General features: G+C 40.2%; 1 protein-coding gene across 6 annotated transcripts in view; it reads right to left on the bottom strand.

The window, feature by feature from the left end:
• Nucleotides 1–23,193, bottom strand: part of PPARGC1A (PPARG coactivator 1 alpha) — a 657,911-nt gene that overhangs the window by 15,362 nt on the left and 619,356 nt on the right. For 5 of the 6 annotated variants that reach the window (XM_019829686.3, XM_019829685.3, XM_045056536.1 and 2 more), the window contains 5 exons: nt 20,460–20,505; nt 20,277–20,350; nt 6,053–6,968; nt 5,344–5,448; nt 5,064–5,184 (listed from right to left, as the gene is read on the bottom strand). In XM_019829686.3, coding sequence (XP_019685245.2) covers nt 5,064–5,184; nt 5,344–5,448; nt 6,053–6,968; nt 20,277–20,350; nt 20,460–20,505 — 1,262 coding nt within the window. The remainder of the gene's footprint in view (nt 1–5,063; nt 5,185–5,343; nt 5,449–6,052; nt 6,969–20,276; nt 20,351–20,459; nt 20,506–23,193) is intronic. The other variant, XM_023253252.2, reaches the window with a different exon arrangement.

Raw genomic sequence — 23,193 nt, 5'->3', positions numbered from 1 at the left:
GAGCTTCTCGGGTAGCTGGGGAAACATACAATGGCTGCAGTCAAATAATAAGCTAGTTTTGGTAAAAGGGGTTTGACTAAGAGAAAGGGAATTTAGCAGGGAGGTTAACATTTATTGAATTCTAATATATGCCAAGCACTGTGCTTGATGCTTCTTTATGGGTTATCTCCCTAAAATGCTTTGCAACACCAGGTAACAACAAGGAACAGCCTGACAGAATTTAGATTTTGATTCTCAGAACTCTTAGCCTACATTTCCAAGTCGGGATAACGTAAAAATTCTTTTTCCTATGTTAAGGAAGCTGCATGTCAACTTCAGCCACGAAAGACTCATGTTCATTTCCAGATTAGCTACCAACCTGACTTCCTCAGAAATTTCAAAGATATTACAAATACTGTATGTCAGGTGTATGGATAAAATCTATGCCCTCTAGGCTGAATGGTACAGTGAGGTCCTCCATCTAAAAGACAAGGCGAGGGGGTGGATGGCGGTGAAAAGGCACATATGGACAGAAAGAAATGCCAAACCTTGACAAAAGTCAAATTGTGTTTTTTCCCTCTCTTTCCCTTCATATTGATTATAATAATACTCTTAGGGAAGAAACAAAACTACAGTACTCAGTTTTCCAAAGTTACTTGCAGTTAAGTACTACCCAGGAATACTCTTCTAAGCCTAAATTTGGATCAGGGTGAATAAATCCAGGAGAGTCTACATAAGAGCCAGTATGCAAGTAAACACACGGATAAGGCAGACAGCATGGAAACTGAGAGGATGTAGGACAGCTTTCAGTAAAACCGATAATTTCTAAATAGTGAGGTTCAACTCACAATAGAACATGTATTCTAACCTACATGAAGTATCTCTTGAAAAAGGCTTGGATAGAAAACTATTTTCTCCAAAAATTCTAACTATGAGAAATCACACACACACACAATTTTTTTTTCCCCATTTGGAAGAAGCTGATAATTATCCGTGATGAAGCACTGTTCCTGACTCCTGGGCTGCATACTGACGAATGGAAGGGAGAAATGAAATGGCTTAGTCATTGCCCAGGCACATCTGGTTTGGGTTTCAAGCACTGAGCCGTATCATAATGTGTACATTTACCCTTTAAATGAACATCCCATTATCATGTTTTCTGGCAGAAAATTTTACCGACTGCAAATGAGTGGGACTTAGAACTCTACGAGAAATTAGGGCAGTGACAGTTTAGACGTTAAGTGCCAAACTCTGGCTTGCAAAGTTCCGATTAACCTAAATTACTGCAAGGCTGAGAAAGACAGGGTGACGTGGTTCTTGAGAAAGAATTTTGGTGGAAAGTGGAGGAAAGGAACAATCAGAACGGTGGCAATGGTCAACCCCAATATAAGATTCTGTGTTAGTAACTACTGACTATTAGACCTCTCTTAACTCTCTGATTTGCTGCATCCAGGTTGGTCTGGATAAAGACTTTAAGACGCATAAGCAATGACAAAAGTTTATACAGACCTCCTAAACCGTCTCCTTACGGAACTCAAAATAAAAGCAATATAGACAGCAAGCCAAAGGCGGCAAAGACCGCTTTAATTTTGTAAAATATCAGTTATTCGATGATTTAACATTTTTTTTCATTTCCTTTTTGGGCCTCTGCTTTGCTAGTCCTCTAATTATATGATTGATCTGAATTAATAGATAACCCAACATTGTGCCCTAGATATTCTAAACAACACTTACTACTTATTCATTACGTCAAGGGTTTCTCAAAAATATGAATGGAAATCACCTACCCAACCAAGTTAAGAGGACTGCCCTAGTTCCTTTAGCTGTTTCACAAATGACCTCTCAAGCTGATCCAGTCAAATGAGTCAAAGCTCATCACATGTATCTCTGTGCCCAAGTCCATTAAAATACATTTTGCAAATGCACTGTGGCACAAGAAAGTAAATCATCTTGATGAAGGAAAGCAATCAGAAAATCTTCCTATGGTAAACTCATTAAGAAATTCCACTATGCCTTCAAGATAGCCTTCACAATCTTTGTCATGTCTTACAGGACACTTTAAGGATCTCGCTTCCATCGAGCCCTCCAGTACCGATTCTGTTCCCCAGTGTTCTGGTTAAATGACTAGCCGTTTCTCAGCATACCTTGCTCTTGTCTAGGGACTTACTGTGACCTATAGCTTCTGCCTAGAACAGCAGTGCCCACTAAAGACATAATGCAGCCTATGCAAGCTTAAATTTTCTAGGAGGCACATGTTAAAAAAGCAAAAAGAAACAGACAATTTAATTTTAATAATGTATTTTGTTTAGCTCAATATGTCCAAAACATTATCATTTCAATTTGCCATTGATATGAAAAGCATTAATCAGGCATTTTACCCTCTTCTTTTGAACTAAATTTTCAACGGCCAATCACATTTATAGTGCATCTTAATTCAGTGTGGCGAGTGGCTGCCATATTGGAAAGCACAGGTGTAGAAAACCTTTGCCTTCCTTCTCTTTCGATTTCAGATCAATCTCACCGTCACCAGGAATGCCCTCCCTCATTCTCAGGTCTAGGTGTCCACCCATTTGCCACCAGTACCTTAGGTTACCTTCTGCCATAGCACTGAACATATCTTACTGCTCGTTTGCATATCTTTATCTGCCGGGAGACTTGAAGCTCTCTGGATGTGTGGACCAGGTCTTACCTGATTCTATATCCTAAGCAACTAGAAAATGTTTATCACATAAAGGATCACGAGTTCTCGCTTATGTGAAGCAGAAACAGCATGTCATTGTCCAAGAGGGGGTGAATTTACGAGTTAGTCCCAAATCTTTATATTCAGCTCTCATTATCTATAGTTCGGTGATTACAGAGTAAATAATCCCTATGTCCTAGTTTTTTTTTTTTCAATCTCCTTTTCCAAAACAAAAACAAAAAAAATCTCAAAGCCAGATGTCTAGTTAATTTATAATGACTCAGTGTAAGCCAACTTGATATTTTTACTATATAAGCCATCTTTCAGAGATAACTGATAAAGACTGTCTTACTCAAAGAATTAACTAAAGAACTGGTCAACATTGGGGACACAAAGAGAAGGCAGAGGGTATCTGCTTTCAGTCTGGGGCTAGTGACCTCAAGGTTGCTTTTGGCACAGGCGTAACTGTGGAATGTAGACCAGCCACACCAATTGACATTTTGGAAAGAGCCAAACTAATGAAAAGACCCCTCTCTCCTTTATGCACTCTCATTAAGTATCTGGCACTAAATTATCTTCAGAAGGACAAAAAGAAACACATGCCATTTAGCCACATTTATCTGCACAGCTTTGGTCATAGTGGTGCATTTTGCACAAACACACGATGAAACCGTTAATCGTTCTCTTCGCTGTGATACTTTTGGGAAGAAACATGAAGGATTTTACAAAATATGGATTTGCAAACACTGAAATAACTCTTTTCCTACATGCTTGCTCAACATGATTCTCTTTTGTAAAGATTGACTGTAATGTGCCATACCAAAAGGCTTTGTAAACTCTATGGCATTATATAAATGTGAGTTATTATAATTATCGAGCAGGCTATTAATTAAATACAGCAAAATTAGAAAAATTGAATTTTTAATTTTCATTAGTCTTCTTTAAGTGTTAGTGAATGACACTCTGGCAGCTCTTAATATCACAGCTCATTTGAAAGTTGAGAAAAATGAGCAAAGGTGTTGTAATTTGCACAAGACTTTTGATTCAGTCTTAGGTAGCTTCAACGTTAAATGACAGCAAACACTTTAGACCTTTAGCCTAAGTATTCAATTACTTCTCCCTTCTTTTTCCTCGAGTGCCTGCTATTAACAAGCCTCTCAGTTAACCTTTTCCTTCTGGTTGATAACTGTTGGCCAGTGCTTGATTTTGACCCCATTCGTCAGTTCTTTTATGTAGTTTTTTCAAGGTTTTGTTGATGGTTGTAGGTTTTCTTAAAGGTACAATATAAATCTCACCTTTACAGTTGAAAGTCATTTCCCTAAACCTTGGTTCCCTTATATGCAAGACCTGGGAACAGCTGATCTAACTGAAATGACTCTCAGGAACAACGAAGCACAGACAGGCAGCCACGGCGGACGAAAGCAATGCCACTTCTGATTGATTACTCAAGGCTTCCTGAAGCCCTGAGTTGGGAGAGACCCAAAGTTTCCCCGCGGGCTCAGTGGGAAGAGTTCCATAATTGATTAGGAATGTCTGCCATGGGCAAGACTGACAACTGGGGCCACTGGCTTTCGCCTTCTAAGTTCTGGGTTGAAAAGCAATAGGAGGGAGCTGGGGTAAAATCTACCTACTTGCGAGCAGGTGCTGAGAAGTAGTGACCCGCAGAGAACCAACAAGCTCAACATAGCCTGGATCTTTACATCGAAGTGTCAGTGATGTCTGTATGTCAAGGAGATGCGATGCCTTGCAGTACGTGGTGACGAAATACATAATGGGTTACTGCAAAGTAGCTCATAGGAAATGTGGATGTGTCAACTACCCGGTTAGATGCTGACCCAGCACAAGTAAGAAATGATGACTTTTTAGCAAATCTTCATCTACCGCCTCCTTTAAATCTAACTTGGACCCGGTCCCTTCCCGCACGATCCAATTCTAACGTCTGCAGAAAAGACAAACACTAAAAAACCGAACACGGGCACCGCCTCATCTTCCACTCACAAAAGCCGCAGAGGACGGTAAGGAAAACCCATCTTCTGACCCGATGGAACCAGTCTTTGACTGAATAAATCCCTGCTCCCTCCATTTTGGAAAACAAAAGGAGAGAACAGCAACGAGCTTCAAGACGAATGAGGAACGTGAAGTCCGAATAGGAACCTACGCTCATTTACCACGTTGCTTCCCAATAATCTGCGTCAAGGGGGATTGGATGGGGGACCCACCGCTGTTTCAAAGTCAACAGGCTGAATGTTGCATATTCTAACAAAGCCTTCGCTTTAGTTTATTTTCTAGTCTACAAAAAAAAAAAAAAAAAAAAAACAGGTGGAAGGGAAGGGAAGGGAAGGGAAGGGAAGGGAAGGGAAGAGAAACCCTCCCTTAAAATGAAAGCGAGCTCCCAGCTGCTTACAATTGCCTTCTGCCTCTGCCTCTCCCTTTGTTTGGCCCTTTCAGACTCCCGCTTCTCATACTCTTTGCGGTATTCTTCCCTCTTCAGCCTTTCGTGCTGATATTCCTCGTAGCTGTCATACCTGAGAAACATAACTTCATCATTAAGTCAACCGTCAACCGCCTCCATTTACCCAAGCCACACGAATCATGATCGGGGGAGGGGGCAGGGTTCGAGCTAACACCGCGTCATCTAGAGGAGGGGGTGAGAGGAGCAGAAGGAAAATGACAGGTGCCCTCACCTGGGCCTCCGGCTGTAGGGCGACCCCGAACGTGATCTTGCGCACAGAGGAGAATTTCGGTGCGCACGGTGTCTGCAGTGGCTCGACTCATAGTAGTAGCAAGATCTGGGAGCGAGAGGAAAAACAGAGAGGGCATTTGCAACCGCCGCTTCACCCCGGTTTACTGGCACGACAGAATAGCCCCCGGAACACCGTGTGACAGAGAGCGGCTTTTTCTTCCTAGCTACTGGTGAGATTTCCCGGTGGCGGTTTGTGATGGTGTAGTCAGCTTAGAGGTCTGGGGAGTGATGTGTGCTTTCCCAGCCTCTCTTATTGATGCTAATGCCGAGCGCCAGTCTGGTACAATGTCAGCTTTATCTCGCGTGGATCTCAACTGTACTGGCACAGGGCAACCCTCCAGGTAATGGAAAAAGTTAGGGGAGCAAGTAGGTTTCTTACAAATTGCTCTCTGTGATCCGACTGGCTCAAGCCACTGTGCTCAAGGCTGACAGATTTAAGATGAGGAGGACTGTCTGTGTGACAACATCCTCGTTAGTTAGTTCCAGAGGCACTGGGGATGCGGTGTTGAGGGGCCGGGCTGCCTGTGGGTTGCGAGTGCGTGTTTTGGTTTTTTTGTTTGTTTGTTTTGTTTTTTTTTTTTTTTTGGTTGGTTGGTTGGTTTGTCTGTTTTTTGGACCTGACGCTCTGGGGTGGGTGATGACAAGGTTACCTTGAAGAGGATCTACTGCCTGGGGACCTTGATCTTGACCTGGAATATGGTGATCGGGAACACGACCTGTGTCGAGAAAAGGACCTTGAACGAGAGCGCATCCTTTGGGGTCTTTGAGAAAATAAGGATTTGGGTGGTGACACGGAATCTCTACACGGAGAGTTAAAAGAGGAGCAAGAAGGCGACACATCGAACAACGAATAGGATTGTGTGCCATCCCAAGGGTAGTTCAGTTTATCACTTTCATCTTCACTGTCATCAAACAGGCCATCCATGGCTAGTCCTGAATTTATAAACATAGGTAGTTTGGAGAATTGTTCATTACTGAAATCACTGTCCCTCAGTTCACTGGTCTTGTCTGCTTCGTCGTCAAAAACAGCTTGACTGGGATGACCGAAGTGCTTGTTCAGCTCGGCTCGGATTTCCTGGTCTTGGAGCTGTTTTCTGGTGCTGCCATGAGAGACCTGCTTGCCCGCCCCCGGAGTCTCTCTCAGGTAGCACTGGTCTGAATCTGTGGAAGAACAAATCTGCCCCTGCCAGTCGGAGGGGGCATCTTTATATTCTAGTTGTCTAGAGTCTTGGAGCTCCTGTGATATATTAATGAGTATTTCCGTTTTGGAATTAATCGACTGACAATAGTCATGGTCACCAAACAGCCGTAGGCTGGGCCGCTTGGCCTTCCTTTCCTCGTGTCCACTGGTGAGCACGGAGGTCTTGCTGAGTTGTGCGTACAACTCAGACTGCTCGGGCCCCTTCTTGGTGGAGTTATTGCCTTGGGTGCCAGGAGGCTCACTGTACCTGGGCTTCTTTGATGGAGGAGGTCCCACAGTCTTGCAAGAGGACTTCAGCTTTGGAGAAGTCCTGAAAGGGTTATCTTGGTTGGCTTTGTGAGGAGGAGTAGTGGGCGGAGTTAGGCCTATGGGAAAAAGAAGGAGGGGGGTGGGGAGAGAGACAAGAGATGGAGATCATGTGGTTAAATGCCAGGACAAGTGTTCCTAACTTCTCCAGGGCTTCAGACAATGGCGAGAAAGAAGGCACACGAAATTCATGCAAGACCTGAAAAAGTACCTCTCTCCCTGTAAGCCCCTGTCACCAAGAAAAGACAGATTTCACTACTGGCAGGCGGCAGTGAAATCTGTGATATTTTGTGTTTTAAATGCCAATGCTCACAGACCTGGCTTCCCAGAAAACTCGAACGCCTCCCTACCGGCCTCCACGGGCACCAGGCATTACCCAAGCTCGCATTTCCAAGGGCACCGTGCGTCTGCCTTATGGAACGTTAACACAGCACGGCCCAGGGGGATCACAGAATAGCTTTGGTAGCCTTTGTCTGCAAGGAATTCTGAGGAGCACACAAGTGGCTCAGAAAAATTTCCCCAATCGAGGATCACGACCCAAGGAGCCCCAGAACTCGGCAACTTAAAAAAAAAAAAAAAAAAAAAAGATGGGATGACAGCAAATGTGGGGCAGGGTGGGAAGGACACAGACAACTTCAAAGGAAGCCCAGTAAAACACGACAGACGAAAGCAGGGAACGAGACAACTGTGCAACTTGACGGCAATGATTCTTTTGTCTCCACAGTTCATTAACTTAGTAAACCATGGCTAATGTAGGTATAATACTTTCTTGTAAGCATAACTAATACATTCTGTCTAAAATATGGTTCTGCAACAGAAACCTAAATGAACAGGAACACTAAATATTGCAGTGCTAGTGGACCATTTTATTTAGAGCACAACATCGGGGCGGGTTAGGAGGCTGAAGGACTGAAGCGGACCCAAACTCCGGCAACCAACTAATTAAAAAAATAATAATAAAATAAAGGGAGACGAGAGACACCCCATCGGCTGGTGCCTTTCGTCCTTTTCTACAGAAGAGCAGAAAATGCCATCAGATGGCCATGGTGGGAGAGTCTGTGAGCTGTGGTTGCCTCCACCATGTTTCACCCCTGAGAAAGTTCTACTCATCCCTTCACACCGAGGAAGGATAATTGGGAAATGGCTCCAGCGTCCAAGGAACTTTGAAGAAGGGCACGCTAGGGTTCAAATGACTTCACGCTTACAAGGGAACATTTGAGTTTACAATCCATTTTCTATTCGGGAGGATGGGTGAACGCTGTTCAGCAGAGGTCAAGTCTGCTAACAAGTCTGGGGTTAGACTTAAGGCAACTGCGCATTTCAAGGAAATGGTAGAAAAATCTGACTTTGCTGGAGAAAAGGGAAAAAAAATACACACACACACACACACACACACACACACACACACGACCAAGTAGGTCACAGAAAGCCACATGCAATTTTGGTACGAACAGGAAGATACTGCCTCTTTTTCCTACTTTGCAATAAAAATATGGAAGAAATTAATATTTCCTGTATAATAAAATATTTGACACCACTATTTGGCAATTTTTATTCTGTACGGCTAAAGCTTTCTAAATGAGGGGAGAAAGGCTACAAAAATGCAAAGTAATGTGACTTTGGAAATCCATCCCAGAAAAATTCAGAAAGACAGGGGAATACAAACACAGAGAAAGGACCCAGCAGAGTCCCAGAAAAGCTCCCTTGATTAGCAGGCACCCCCACATGCCTTCCGTACTCTTCATTTGAAGGTAATAGGGAGGTGACATATTGTACAATGAAACCTCCATGTCACTGAGGCACACTCTCCTTTTGTCCCCTCTTTCATGGACAGGTATGCCTTTTACTCGCTCTAAGAGATTCTTATGTATTCAATCTTTCTCTCTCTTTTTTCCCCTTGTTTCCTTTACCTTTTTTTGCACTGCCCCGTTTCTAACACTCATTTCTACCACATGCTGTCTTCAGTTACCATTACAACAAATTTAAAGATACTAATGCTCCTCCAAAGAAACGATAAATTCTCAGATACTTCTCACAGGAGGCTAAGATGCCCAAAGAAATAATGATGAATAATCTCTTTGCTCAGCCAATAAAAGTCAAATATTGCAAATGACATAGCCTTTGAATAGGGGAAATGACATTCGACATCCTAAAATCCAATTCCATAAATCTTCTCGTGGTTCCCAAATTAGAGTAGTTGTTACATTCCTAATAATTTATTGCCAGGATCACTCGTTTGATACTTATCAGATAATGCTCTATATTCTTGCTCATCTCTTTTTTGAATGTATAGTTTATCTTGTCTTTCCAAATAGATTATATGCTCTTAGTAGAATGTTGCTTGGGCTTATTTGTGCAAAAATTCTTGTACTTTTTTTAGAAAAATTTTTCTAGATTCTCCTTTAGTAGCGGGTCTTATATTTCAGTGGCTCAAGAATACCTTGGGAAGCTGGTCAAACATTTTTAATGAGGTGGTTCATGGGCCGCATATGGAGAGCCTCTGTCCTGTCATGTCTAAGTAGCACATTGCCTTGTTCTCAGGTGTATGTATTTTGACTGACATTCTAGACTTATAAAAAGAAACCCTAAACTTCAGAAACACCAAATTAGGCCACTATTAAAGAGAGACTAGTTCTAAAAATAGCTCAGCTATCTAGGGATTTTAAATATAGAAATTCTTTTTAGTCTTGAACATTCGAAACCCTTGTCCTAGTACCTAAGCTCATTATCACTTAAATAACTGACTCTCAAGTTGCTCTGGGGAGTGGCGACACCCTGATGGTAGTTTGTTTTCTTGAGTTTTTTTTTGTTTTTGTTTTTGTTTGTTTTTTGAGTTAAAAACAAAGCCTTTTCCCTTCTGCACATTTTGGAGGGCCTATGGGGGTGGAGCAGACATTCACTGGGCTTGTACTCTGTGCTGGGTAAGACACCAGGATGCTGGCATTTTAGGGACTTCATGGTTCCTTTTAATAAACGGGCAATTCCCTAAAACTTGAAGTAAGCGTATGTTCTTGCATATGTGCGTAAGATTTCCGGAAACACTCCGAGATAACCAAATAGACCCCACGAGGGAGAATACGAGGGGTGGAAATTTCTGTGGGCACTGCTTGTTAAAAAAAAAAAAAAAAAAAAAAGTAATACCTGCTTCATGGATGGAAGTTATTTCAGGATTAGTGAGTAGGTGGGTAAGGGAAAACAACTCAGATAATTCCCTAAACTTTTGTACTATTTACTGAAATATCTTTATTCAGAGAATACCTCCAAGCAAGACTGGGAAATCTCAAGGATGCAACCACCAGTGCCTAAGTGAAAATCTATTTCCAGATATAGTTGAGACCTAAAGCAAAACAAAGCAAAACAAAAGCGTGAGAAGCACTGTATATACTTATATATATAAAATAGTGTCAAACTTTCAAGAGCCGCTGATAGGACAGAGACCCCTTGCCGCACCTGAACTAATTGGATTTCTCCCATTTCCCCACCAAGAACTCTGTCCCCCGCGGGAGGAGGGCAGTCAATACTCAATTCCTTAATGCCACTACCTTTGCTCATCTTCCCTCTAATGGCCAGACTCTCAATTTCACCCCACAAGCTTAAATCAACAGGGCTAATGCCTCCCATAACCTCCGGATTATTTCCTGTGTGTTGATTTTCCGGGGAATGTGTACATTTTGGTGTTGACAGTACAAGGTATATTCCATGCTCTCTCTTGAACTTAGCAGGTTTTGACAGATTTATGTGAGGACAGATGGCCATTACAGGCTGAAGGCTGACAAGAGGCAGTTCAGAGCATTGCTAACACACTTGCACAAACTCTCAGCAGTGCAGCACTGTGCAGAATGTAATTCAGACTATAGCTTTTTTATTACTGCCTATTTTCTTTTGTCAAAAGAGCCTGCTGTGCAGAGCAACAAATGGCTGCTATTACCCGGAATGTAATGGGTGTCAGACAAATCACGTAACACAAACAATCAAGAGTATGTAGGTCATATTTCAACAGAGCACAACCTTAGCAATATTTATGATTACTGCATTGAAATGTGTTCTATAATAAACAAGTACCTCTGCATCACTCACACTTAGGCACTTCTGCAAAGCAAGTCTGGGAAAAGTGGTGCACACTCCACAGTCATCTTTTTAAACAGCCCTTTTATTTAAAAAAAAAAAAAGTCAGAGACAAGTTTTGTTTCGTTTTTCATTACGGGCTATAAAACGATTTTCTTTGAGGAGTTCTCTCTTGGGTTTGTTTGTTTAATTGCATGACTCTGATAAACGGTGACTCCTCTGTGTTTTGCGTGTTCCACTGTCTACGCAGTGACTTCAGCAGGGTTTTGCTTGTTGTTTTTTGTTTTTGAATAGTTTACAGTATTTTGCAGAACCTAACGCTGTATCTGTGCCTTGCCTCGGAGTTTCTTCGACGGTGGGATTTCCCTTAGGTCACATGTCGATTCAGATATTTCTTAAGGACAAACAGTGGGAAGATGAGGTTCTCATTTGCTTCACGCCTTCCCAGAGAAAAAGAAGGACTGGGCAGAGAGGCGTGTGGCTCCTCCTACCCATACAACCTATGCCTCAAGAGATACAATCTGGAGATTGTAGGAAGGGCTGACACTCAGTATGAACTGCGACTGCTCTGCCAGTGAGAATATTTTGTTAAAGGAGTTGCTCCTGTGGTCTCACCCACCCCCAACTTCCCCGGAACTCACCGGAGCCCCAGAGGAGCCAGCCACGGAAGTGTTAATGCTTGCACAGGGGAACATCCCCTGTGCAGTACTCTGCCCAGTACTCTGGCTGCCATCAACCCCGGCTGGTCTGAGGGCCAGTGCTCCTGCCTTTACTGCTTCTTCAGTATTTCCTACATCACCCCTGATTCCCGGAGAACAAACCGGCCTCACGGAAAGCCTTCAGAACATTCCTAGGACATGTGCCTAACTCCCCAACTCTTGCTCATGGAAGATGAAGATACTAATTGGTTCCCCTTGCACTTTCCCACAGAGCTGGGGCAGGAGTAGGGATGAGGGTGGGGGTGAGGGGGTGACGTTTCTGGGAACGTCGATCACCAACTCCCCCCACAAGCTGACGTGGGAGAGGAAATCACTGTGTTATTCTTGGCTTAAAAGAAATTTGGATAGTATTATTTCCTGAAAAGATAACAAAGGAATGATCATTCCAGATGTTGGGTCAAGAAGAATGAGATCAAAAAAAGAAAACGAAGAATGGAGTTGAAATATGGAGGAAACCCCTGACAGTAAGAGGTGCCAAACACTGGAATGGGCTGTAAAGAGAATTTGTGGGGTCTCTCTTTCTTGGAGTCTTCAGGCTCAGTAAAGGATTATATGACCTGTCAAAATCACTTTCCAGTTCTCTCATGCTATGGTTTTCCTTTGAAAACTACCAACTACTGCTCATATTTGGCTTTGGTTCATTTCCCCAAAGATAAGTCACATACAAAAGAAGTATATACCAAAAGCGTACAGCAAATCTATGCTCTCTGTCAATATTCTGTCCAGCAAAACAGATTTTTAAATGGGAAGTCCAAAAATGGCAATATAAAACTCTACCTAGGGGCACCTGGGTGGCTCAGTCAGTTAAGCCTCCGACTTCGGCTCAGGCCATGATCTCACGGTTCGTGAGTTCAAGCCCCACATCGGGCTCTGTGCTGACAGCTCGGAGCCTGGAACCTGCTTCGGATCCTGTGTCCCCCTCTCTCTCTCTGCCCCTCCCCCACTCACACTCTGTCTCTCTCTGTTCTCAAAAAAGAAACAAAAATGTTAAAAAAAAAATAAAACTCTACATAAAAGAATAAGAAATGACAAACTGGTGGGTTAATGAGTGGGTTCTTTTAAGAACAAGTCCACCAAAGTTCAGTTTGAATGTTGGCCAATTTAAGCCAAGGGAAAACATACAGTGAAAAACAAATGACACCAAACACTTGTCCTCTATCATCAAAACCACGAGGGAACTGCAATACCAATGGAGGAAAATATTGTTAAGACCTCGTGCGTTAGGATGATGAAACTGCTGATTATTTTGTTCTTCCCCTTCCCCCTAATTAGTTATAAAATAGCCACCTTGCTTTTTATTACTTCTACAGAAATAATTTTAAAACCAGTTCACGTGTACATGTACACATACATACATGTGAAACTTGGGGGTCAGCCACTTTGGTCCCTAACCAAATTCCTTTTATGTCTCCTGGCTGAAACCATCATCCAGTTGAGCTGACATTGCCTTGCCATCTCCATTTCAGAAACAAAAAGTCTAGCACTCTGAAAATCTCCATATGCAATAGATTTAAATGCCTTCTGCCAAAAGAGCATTCTCTCCTCTCATCTTGTTTTACTAACAGCTATTTTGAAATCAAATTAGTTTTTACACCTGTAAAAAAGAAGCATTTTTTTTTTTATCAGCCAAAATGAGCTAGTTTAGGACAATCACAAAGTCAGACCAGCTGGCAATACCTAATAAAGCAAACTTCCTGTCTCATCCCTCCTGTTTCCCAAAGACTCTGCAGATGGGGCAGAGGGATTTTTCTGGAGGTCTCAGAATTTTGTTGACTCTTTACATCTGCACGTAAATGTTTGGAACATGTCCCTAAAATTTGTGAAAGTAAAGAAAAAGGAGACACCAGAAGGTCCCGGGCAACAGCTTGATCCATTTCCTTGGCCATAACGAAATGGATTAAGCCTGTAGACCAAGGATCAACAAATCAACAACATGAATGTTTCCACCCTGTCCACCCCCGTGCTGCACCAACGGCAGACATCACTAATTGGTCATGACATTTTCACTGAATACAGACTTGGCCTTGGAATCCTCCTCAACACAATGCTCCTGGCAGCCAATACCAATCAATGACACTTGGCAAGTGAAATGAAACCTCTTTCACATAACACATGTTGACTACTATCTTTAAAATTCACGCTTCAGGAAGGAGACATCATCTCTAGTTGGACAGACCCTGCTTTGAACCCAGGGTCCACCACGAAGCCAGTGTCAACATATAGGTTTTTTCCTCAACCGTGAAATGGCCAGAGAATCAAAAAGATAGTACATATCACACGCTTACTAGGGAGTGGCTAATCTCCAGAATGCGTAGGAATAATAGAAGTAGCTATTATTGACAGAGTATCGGGGAGGAGATTGTTCTTCCTTGACTTGGTAAGTCCATACCCATACCAAAAATGGCATGTGCTGAATTTCATATTAGAGAATTAGAGGGATTTTGCCACAAAGAGAATATGTAAGTTCATATGAGTGTGCCAAGGAGAACACAACATGAAGGCCAATGAAAGGGAACAGGTGAAGATATCACAAGTTGAAAAGATGAGCGACAGGGTACAGACACCTCGGCAGATAAAATTAAGGCAGAATCAGTAATTAAATACCTTATATTTATTGAATCCTTATATATGCTGGCACTGGAGTAAACCTTTTTTCACATTTTATCTCAATCCTCAGAGAGACCCAATGAGATACTGGTGCTGTTATTATCTTCCTTTGGTGCATTAGGATGCTGAGCCTTACCGAAGTTAATTAAAATGACCAAAGGCCATATTGCTAGATGGTAGATCCAGAATTTGAACTTGGGTTTATCCAATGTCAGAGCCACGGTTTTGCATAACTTCACTAAGCTATGCTGCCTGCTTTCGGAAAATCACAGTAGACTACTTTTATTTGGAGCTTTGCTGCTTGTAAAGTTTTAAAATTCTGGTTGAACGCACACAAAATTGCCATTTTAGGATGTCAAAAATGGTTGAATGCTGGCAATTTTATTTTTCCAACCTCTATTTTAGTCCTTTAAGTCAGACAGTAATTCGATTGGGGGATTATAAGTATGATTTTAACATTAAGGAAACTAAGACCCAGAAAAGATTAAGGAGAGAGAAAAGCGTTTTAGCAATTAAAAGACGAAGGGGGAAAGCGCATGGCCCGTCTTGCAGTTCCTTACTGATGTCACTGCCCATGCCAAGTTCAGTGTTACTAAAACATCTCTTTGATTTCCTGCCTTCTTGCTTCTGCTCCATCAATATCTTCTCCCCTTAGTCCCCTGGGCAGTTCAAGTCTGATACAAATATTCCTCTCCCTAAGGCTCCCCCAGTCAGTTTTGCCTACAGAGAGCAGGGTTCCTTCCACACTCCTTTCCATGGATCGCCTGGGTCCTTGGCTAATGATATCACCTCAATGCTTCCTTTGGTCCTTGAACCGTCTTTGTAACCCTTTTCAATCTTCTGCGCAGTCATTGTATTTAACTTGAAGCAAAGTGACTTGATAACTTCTTTTCTCCCTTTGGTGATTCTCCTGAGCTGCAATCAGTGTGCATCACATCCTCCAAACACTACTATGCAAGAAGTTTTACTAGAGATTGTTTCAGGAGATGGAGATCATAACCATCACATACGGCAGAGTGTTTCAAACCCACAATATCTCTATCCAAAAAAAAAAAACTTCCTTACATCCTTCTCCAGTCAAGTTCAAACTTCTCTTCCCAACCTCCTTCTGCCTGCTGCAAGTTTCTCCTCCAAGTTTTCCTGGAGCTGTAAATTCTTTCTAGTATGTAATGCAACTTGACCCCACCTCACTTTCTCTAATTTGCATCTTGACACTTAAAACTACCATGCTCAAGAAACTAAAAACCACCCCCTGGGCCCACCTTTCTTAGAAGATAACAAAACATGAGAGATAATAAATATTTCGCCTTCGTGCTGCTTGTCCCATGTGTGTTATTTCCCCAACAGACTATAAGCCCATATCTTTTTTTTTTTTTAATGTTTATTTATTTTTGAGACACAGAGACAGAGCATGAGCGGGGGAGGGGCAGACAGAGAGGGAGACACAGAATCCGAAGGATAAGCTCACATCTTAAACACAAGACTACTGAGCAGGCCAAGTACAATGCTTCATGCTTTGTCGGGATCAGTCTCTAGGCTTTATATTTGCTGTACATCCACTAAGACCTATCATATTGCAAGCACTGAGCAGGTATTAAAAATGTTGGTAAACTGATTTTCATTGTACCCAATAATCTTTCAAAGCACCAAGAAGAAAGGATTTAAACCAGTCAGACAAATTCTGATTCACTGGCAGAAATAAATCCACTGTGTGTATTTTTAAGGATTCTAAATATGAAAAAAAAAAAAAAAAATGTATCTTCTATAAATCGCTACTTTTCTCTCAATAGCATGGGCTACTAAACTTTCAAAATGATAATTAAATTATTTAAAGTTAGGTTCCTCTCAAGAAGAAAAATGCTAAAACTTTTGCAAGAAGAAAAAAAGAAGTGCTTTTTTTTTTTGTAACACCATAATCTCACTAATAGAAGGAATGCAATTAAAGTGATATTCTCATATATACATGCGAGCAAAACACTTCAAAAACAAAGATGCCTAGGGGCACCTGGGTGGCTCAGTCGGTTAAGCCTCCAACTTCAGCTCAGGTCATGATCTCACAGTCCATGAGTTCGAGCCCCGCCTCGGGCTCTGCGCTGACAGCTCAGAGCCTGGAGCCTGCTTCGGATTCCGTGTCTCCCTCTCTCTCTGACCCTCCCCTGTTTATGCTCTGTCTCTCTCTGTCTCAAAAATAAATAAACATTTAAAAAATTTAAAAAAAAAAAAGATACCCAATGCCAGGAAGGATGTAATAAAGCAAGTATATCCATGGAAGGATATCCATAGGGTGATAAATGAAAGCACTTCTTTTGGAAAGCAGTGTGGCAATCTATACAAGAAGGCCCTAAGATATTATATCTTTATATTCATTATTAAAAACGACTAAGAATTTGTTTTGAGACAATAAGATTAAATTTATGAACAGAACCAACAAAACCCACAAATAATCCAATTAAAATGGGCAGAGGACCTGAACAGACATTTTACCAAAGAAGACATACAGATGGCCAACGGACACATGAAAAGATGCTTAACATCACTAAATCATCAGGAAAATGAACATTAAAACCATGGTGAGATATCACCTTATACCTGTCAGAACGACTCGTATCAAAAGACAAGAAATAACAAGAGTTGGTAAGAATGCTGAAAGAAAGGAACCCTCGTAACTTCTGGTGGGAATGTAAGTTGGTGCAGCCACTATAGAAAATGATATGGAGGTTTCTCAAAAAATTAAAAAGAGAAATACCATCTAACCCAGTAATTCCACTGTTGGGTATTTACTCAACAAAAATGAAAACACTAATCAGAAAAGATATATGCATCCCTACATTTATTACAGCATTATTTATAGTAGCCAAGATATAAAAGCAATAGATGAATAAAGAAGATATAGTACACATATAAAATGGAATATTACTCAGCTCTAAAAAAGAATACAATCTTGCCATTTCTGAAAGCATGGATGGATCTAGAGTGTCTTATGCTAAGCGAAATAAGTCAGACAGAGAAAGACAAATCCTGTATGATTTCACTTGTATGTGGGATCTAAAAAACAAAACAAAACAAAAAACGGACAAACAAAAGCCAGAAACAGATTCACAAATACAGAGAACAAACTGGTGGTTACCAGAGGGGAGAGAAGGGGGGGGGGGGCGGGGATGGGCAAAATAGGTGAAGGGGATTAAGAGGTACAAACTTCCAGTTATAAATATGTCATGGGGGTGAAAAGTACAGCATAGGGAATTAATCAATAATATTGCAATAAACTTTTATGTTCACAAACAGTAACTACACTTATCCCGGTGAGCACTGCATAATATATAGAAGTGTTGAATTACTATGTTATATACCTGAAACTAGTATAACATTACACGTCAACTATACTTCAGTAAAAAAAATAAATAAATTATGAGCAAACATTTCTAATGCAGTGCCATTTCAAAACAGTAACACTTTAAAACAACCATAATTTATAATAGGAGTATGATTAAACAAATTTTGACGTACTTACTAAAACTAATGTCATACAACACATTAAAAGCCTGATAGTAAAAGGCCGGTGAAGATATGAAAATTTCCTATTAAAATGCTAACTGAAAAGTCAGGATGCAAAATTATATATACAAAATGACTATGGTATAAATACAATGTATAAAATTATCCATAGGGAAAAAATACTATGGATAACTGTACATCTTAGAATTACAACTAACTTTTCTACTAGTTTATATTTTTGACATTTTTACAAGAAGATTAAATTATTCATAATATAATACATAATACAATAATAAAAATGTTTTAACAGAAACCTGGGTGTGGGTATACACGGTGGAAGCTTTCTGAATCCTCTTTGGAACAAAGTAACTGCCTTTTACAACATTCTGCACACTCATATTTAATAGATTCAACTGAGTTCTTATCATGATCCACAGTAGTATTTCCCAAACAAGGTGATGTCTATTATAGTGGTAACTGGAATTATGTAAGATAATAAAATATTACGAAATTGAATGACATATACGAAAAATAGTTTCCATCAGAAGAACCAATAAAGGTATCCCCCTAAAAGAAGAGTTGTCAAATAAGTTGTAGACAGGTGGTACTGAAAATACTGGGAACACATGGGAAATGATTATTATTATTTAATTATGTGAAAATCATAAAAATCTAGGATGATTTTGCTCTCACAACAACAACAACACAAATATCTTTAATTCTTTTCCTTTAAAAATCAAGAAATGAACAGTGGATACCATCTATGATACATCATTAGTGCAGTTTCTGCCGGAAAGATGAATGGATTGACAGGACATTAAAGTTGAAAGCAAAGGTCTCTGTGTCTTATACAGAAAATTTGATACTTGAATGTTTCTTTATATGATTTAGGCAAAAGTAAAATGACAAAGCTGTATACTTTAATCAACTTTTTCAACAGACCCACCAAATACTCATTCCAACTGGTCAGATAAGAAGGTCTCCGCTGCGTATGATACACACACATAAAAGCTGCTTATAGGAGTAATTATAATTTATTTAAGAAATGATGTAAAGCATATGCTTTTAAGCGAATCTATGTGCGCGTATATGTATGTAGGCATATAAAGATATGATTACATTTGCATATGTATATGTCTGTATACACACACATACACACATAAAATATATATAAATACCATGAATTTAACTAATCTACTGCTTGACCAAATCATGCGATCATGCAATAGACCTTTTTCGTAAGGAGGTAACTTAGCAAACTCAAAGTGCGAAATTAAACTTAGCAACAATGGCCATGGTGCATATAGGCGCTAACTATAGTGCCTGGTTAAAGGAATGTTGTTTAAGTTACTGTTCCTTTACCCTTATCATCAATGGCCAGAGCCAAGGAACTTCTTACTCAGACAAGCCTAAGATTCACTCTCTGGTGTAGTTTAAGTACCTCCACGTAAAGCACTCAGTGCAAAGGCACTTTTTGTAAACAACTTAGAAGTCTTCCTAGGAAGTCCCTGGATGATTAAGTTACTTAGGGGTTACTCCAAGTTTTTAAGGCTCCTTCCTCTTCAGTATATAAAGTAAGACTCACTAAATGAGTCCAGAAGTCCACATGGTAAAGAAAATCACTCTTGTTTGAGGATATGGGAATACATTTCGTTTTGGTGAATGGGCAGATTTTTATTTTTCCCCTTTGCTGAAAAGATATAAAGATGGTAACATATATAGGAGAGATCATATTGTTAAGTACAATGGCGAGTGAGAAAATATTTCAATTAAAACATCGATGTAATCACTTTGCTCCTTGGGTTCAGAACTTTGCTCCCTGTTTTCTAGCTCTGTGATCTTGGGCAAGTTACTTAACATTTCTGAACCTTATTTCCTCATCTTAAAGATGGGAAAACTACCACTATCTTCATGAGGTTGTTGTGAAACCAGTCAAAAATTCCTCATGTTTGGGGCGCCTGGGTGGTTCAGTCAGTTAAGCGTTGGACTTCGGCTCAGGTCACGATCTCGCGGTTCCGAGTTCGAGCCCTGCGTCGGGCTCTGTACTGAGCTCAGAGCCTGGAGCCTTCTTCCCATTTTGTGTACCCCTCTCTCTGCCCCTCCCCCCCTCACACACACACACTCTCTCTCTCTCTCTCTCTCTCTCTCTCTTTCTCAAAAATAAATAAAACATTAAATTTTTTTTTTAAATTCCTCCTGTTCAAGTTTTGGGGTCTCAATCTGAAATAGGGTTATTCAAGGATCCAAAGCAATAATACACATCAGAGGATCTGGCCCCAGTCTGACACACACAAAAAATGTCTTCTTTAAAAAAAAAGAATAAATGAAAATATTTATAGGTAACTTCTTATCCAATGTTGTTTGTACTATTTGTTAATTTCATTAATCACATAGAGAATACATGCTATCATTTAACACATATTTCATACACACACACACACACATAACTACACACGGTTCCAAGTGATATATAAGGCTTACCTGCAGTTCCAGAGAGTTCCACACTTAAGGTTCGTTCAATAGTCTTGTTCTCAAATGGGGAACCCTTGGGGTCACTGGAAGATATGGCACATTTATAAAAACAAACTGAAATGGAGTTGCTGTAGCCAAATGTATTAGAACCCCCTTCCCTTTCTGAAAATGGTTACATTTCTTAATACTTACTTTGGTGACTCTGGGGTCAGAGGAAGAGATAAAGTTGTTGGTTTGGCTAAAGGAAAGAAAAGGAAACTAATTATGAAATATTGAGGGGTTTTTTTAGATTTTTTTTTTTTACTACAATCAGGTTGGAAACTGGAAACTGGAAAACTAAAGTACGGAAATCCCTGAATATTGGATCAAAGTCAGACAACAGTCCATTATGCTAAAACAAATTCCAAACAACATTTGCATCAGTAAACTATCGTTCAAAACCACATACAAAAACCAGAATTTTCCCCAAAATGTAGCATCTCGGTTAAGGATACAAATTTTGCATCATACCATCAGAGAGAAATAATGTTTTCTATTTTAATTTGGAATACAGTACACGGTTTGTTTAGACAAGAAAACAGCAGAATAACTATCAGACAACAGAACGTTATGAATATTCAGTTGATTTTTCTCCTAAAATGTATAATTTTATATCTAGCCCTGAGAATAGGTTATATCTATGAGGCCAAAGCTCAAGCAATAACCATTCCATTTACTGAAAATTAATTGAGAGATTATGACAAATTGTGGACATTGACCCAGATGGTTTAAAAGAGGTTTAGATCCCCAAATCTTACAGACTACGGAAGTAAAATACTGCATTTATCAGTGGAGAGATCAACAGACTTGCAAAGAGAGAGCTCATTTACTTCCTTTTATGCTTCCTAAATCTTACCTCCTACAGGTGGCATTTCCTAATTAGGAGGGGTGGAGTAAGAATATTCTCACTCCAAAATTTCAATTGCTTCTCCTTGGCAGTCTTGTATTTTGAACAGAAGGAGGGGAAAACATGATGAGAAACGCACTTGGGATATACATCCACATATTATGCATATATGTGCTTATCTATAAAGATATATTTATATGTAAGTAAGTTTATGTCAATTTCTTCTCATTAACATAACTACTTTCAAAAGGTCAAGAGGTAGTCATTTACGTAATGAAAATCCTAGACTTGAAAATAAAAAGGTCTCTAGAACAAACTCTTATTTTAGAGATGAAAAACCTGAGGTCTAACGATATGAAATGATATTTCGAAGGGCCATAAAACTAGTTCCTGGCAGAGTCAGCCCAGAATATGTTTCCTTTTTCCTATTACCGAAAGGAATTGCATTCGATAGATATTAAAGTAAATTAATCAACCCCAGTAATTAAGGTCCTTTGAAATGTGAAAATATTATTTATGTCCAAATTAGGCTGAAATTACATACTTTACTTGGATAAATAGTATTTACATATTTAATTTGTCGATTTAGATTTGGTTTTTAAACAATTGAATGGTTTATCATCTATCCAGTGTGCATCCAGAAATATGAAGTTCATGCTGTCTTCTACAAATTAGGTACATTGATTGATCGGCTTTTATATATACAGATAAATGAACTGGGTTTTACATTAATTGTTTTAGTATGTCTGATATAATGAGCCTTTCCAAAAGAGCACACTCGTGAAAGAAATTTACCAACTTTTTCAGTGTTCAACTAATAATTAGGATCACGCATACAGGTTCCATGGAAAATGTCACCAGATAGGAACTGTGTGCTATAGGTCACACAATAAATAGACATTGAAAATCGGTCTTTGAAATTCCAGTTTTCAAGGTGTAGGGTAGGCTACCTGAAATGCTCAAAGGAAGATTCCTAACATTCTGATAGTTGGATATAGGTGATCATGATACCATGATTCCTGAATATGCCCACGGTCACAAAAACTACCACTAGGGGAGTATTGATATGGTTTCCTGGGAGTTTAACCCACACCATTCCAATGACTGATAGACCAGGGCCTCTAAGATCCTTGAGGGCAAGAATGCATCTTTTTCCTTCAGATCATGGTATTTTGGACCACGTAGACCCTTGGTTATTGTCTCTAATTGTGAATATATTTTTTTTCGGTTTGAATAATAATTTAAGTAAGTCCTGAAGCTGAGCATTTATTTCCTGTTGGTTATCCACAGCCAACCATTTTATTTTTTGTTTTAGGCCTTTGATAACTTCAGGAATTTTGCGGGCTTTTTTGGTCACTCGTTTTTGTTTTTTGTGTTTTGTTAGCAGGCCTTGTCCTGGGATAAACTTTTTATGCTTTGCCACAGACAAAATATCTTTTTTAAAAACCCATACAGGGGCGCTTGGGTGGCTCAGTCGGTTAAGCGGCCGACTTCAGCTCAGGTCATGATCTCACGGTCCGTGAGTTCGAGCCCCGCATCGGGCTCTGTGCTGACAGCTCAGAGCCTGGAGCCTGTTTCCGATTCTGTGTCTCCCTCTCTCTCTGACCCTCCCCCATTCATGTTTTGTCTCTCTCTGTCTCAAAAATAAATAAATGTTTAAAAAAAATTTTTTTAATAAATAAATAAATAAAAATAAATAAATAAAAACCCATACAAAGCAGGTCTCTAAGGAATATATCCTCCACAGGCCAAGTTAACGCCTCACTGTCATGGTTTTTTAAGAGGTTACAGTAATATTAGTGGTAAATGGATTTAAAAAACAAACAAACCAAGAACCCCCAAACTCTCAAAATCCAGGGCCAAATAAAGTCTTAAGAATGTAAAAATTAAAAAGATGTTTAGGGATGCCTGGGTGGTTCAGTCGGTTAAGCACTGAACTCTTGGTTTCAGCTCAGGTCAGGCTCATGGTTGGTGTGGTTCAAGCCCTGCCGGGGGCTCTGTGCTGACAGTGCAGAACCTGCTTGGGATTCTCCCTCTCTC

The sequence above is a fragment of the Felis catus genome, chromosome B1, assembly GCF_018350175.1.
Source record: "Felis catus isolate Fca126 chromosome B1, F.catus_Fca126_mat1.0, whole genome shotgun sequence".
Lineage (NCBI taxonomy): Eukaryota > Metazoa > Chordata > Mammalia > Carnivora > Felidae > Felis > Felis catus.
Note: the sequence above shows the minus strand (reverse complement) of the source record. Positions and strands in the feature narration are given on the sequence as shown.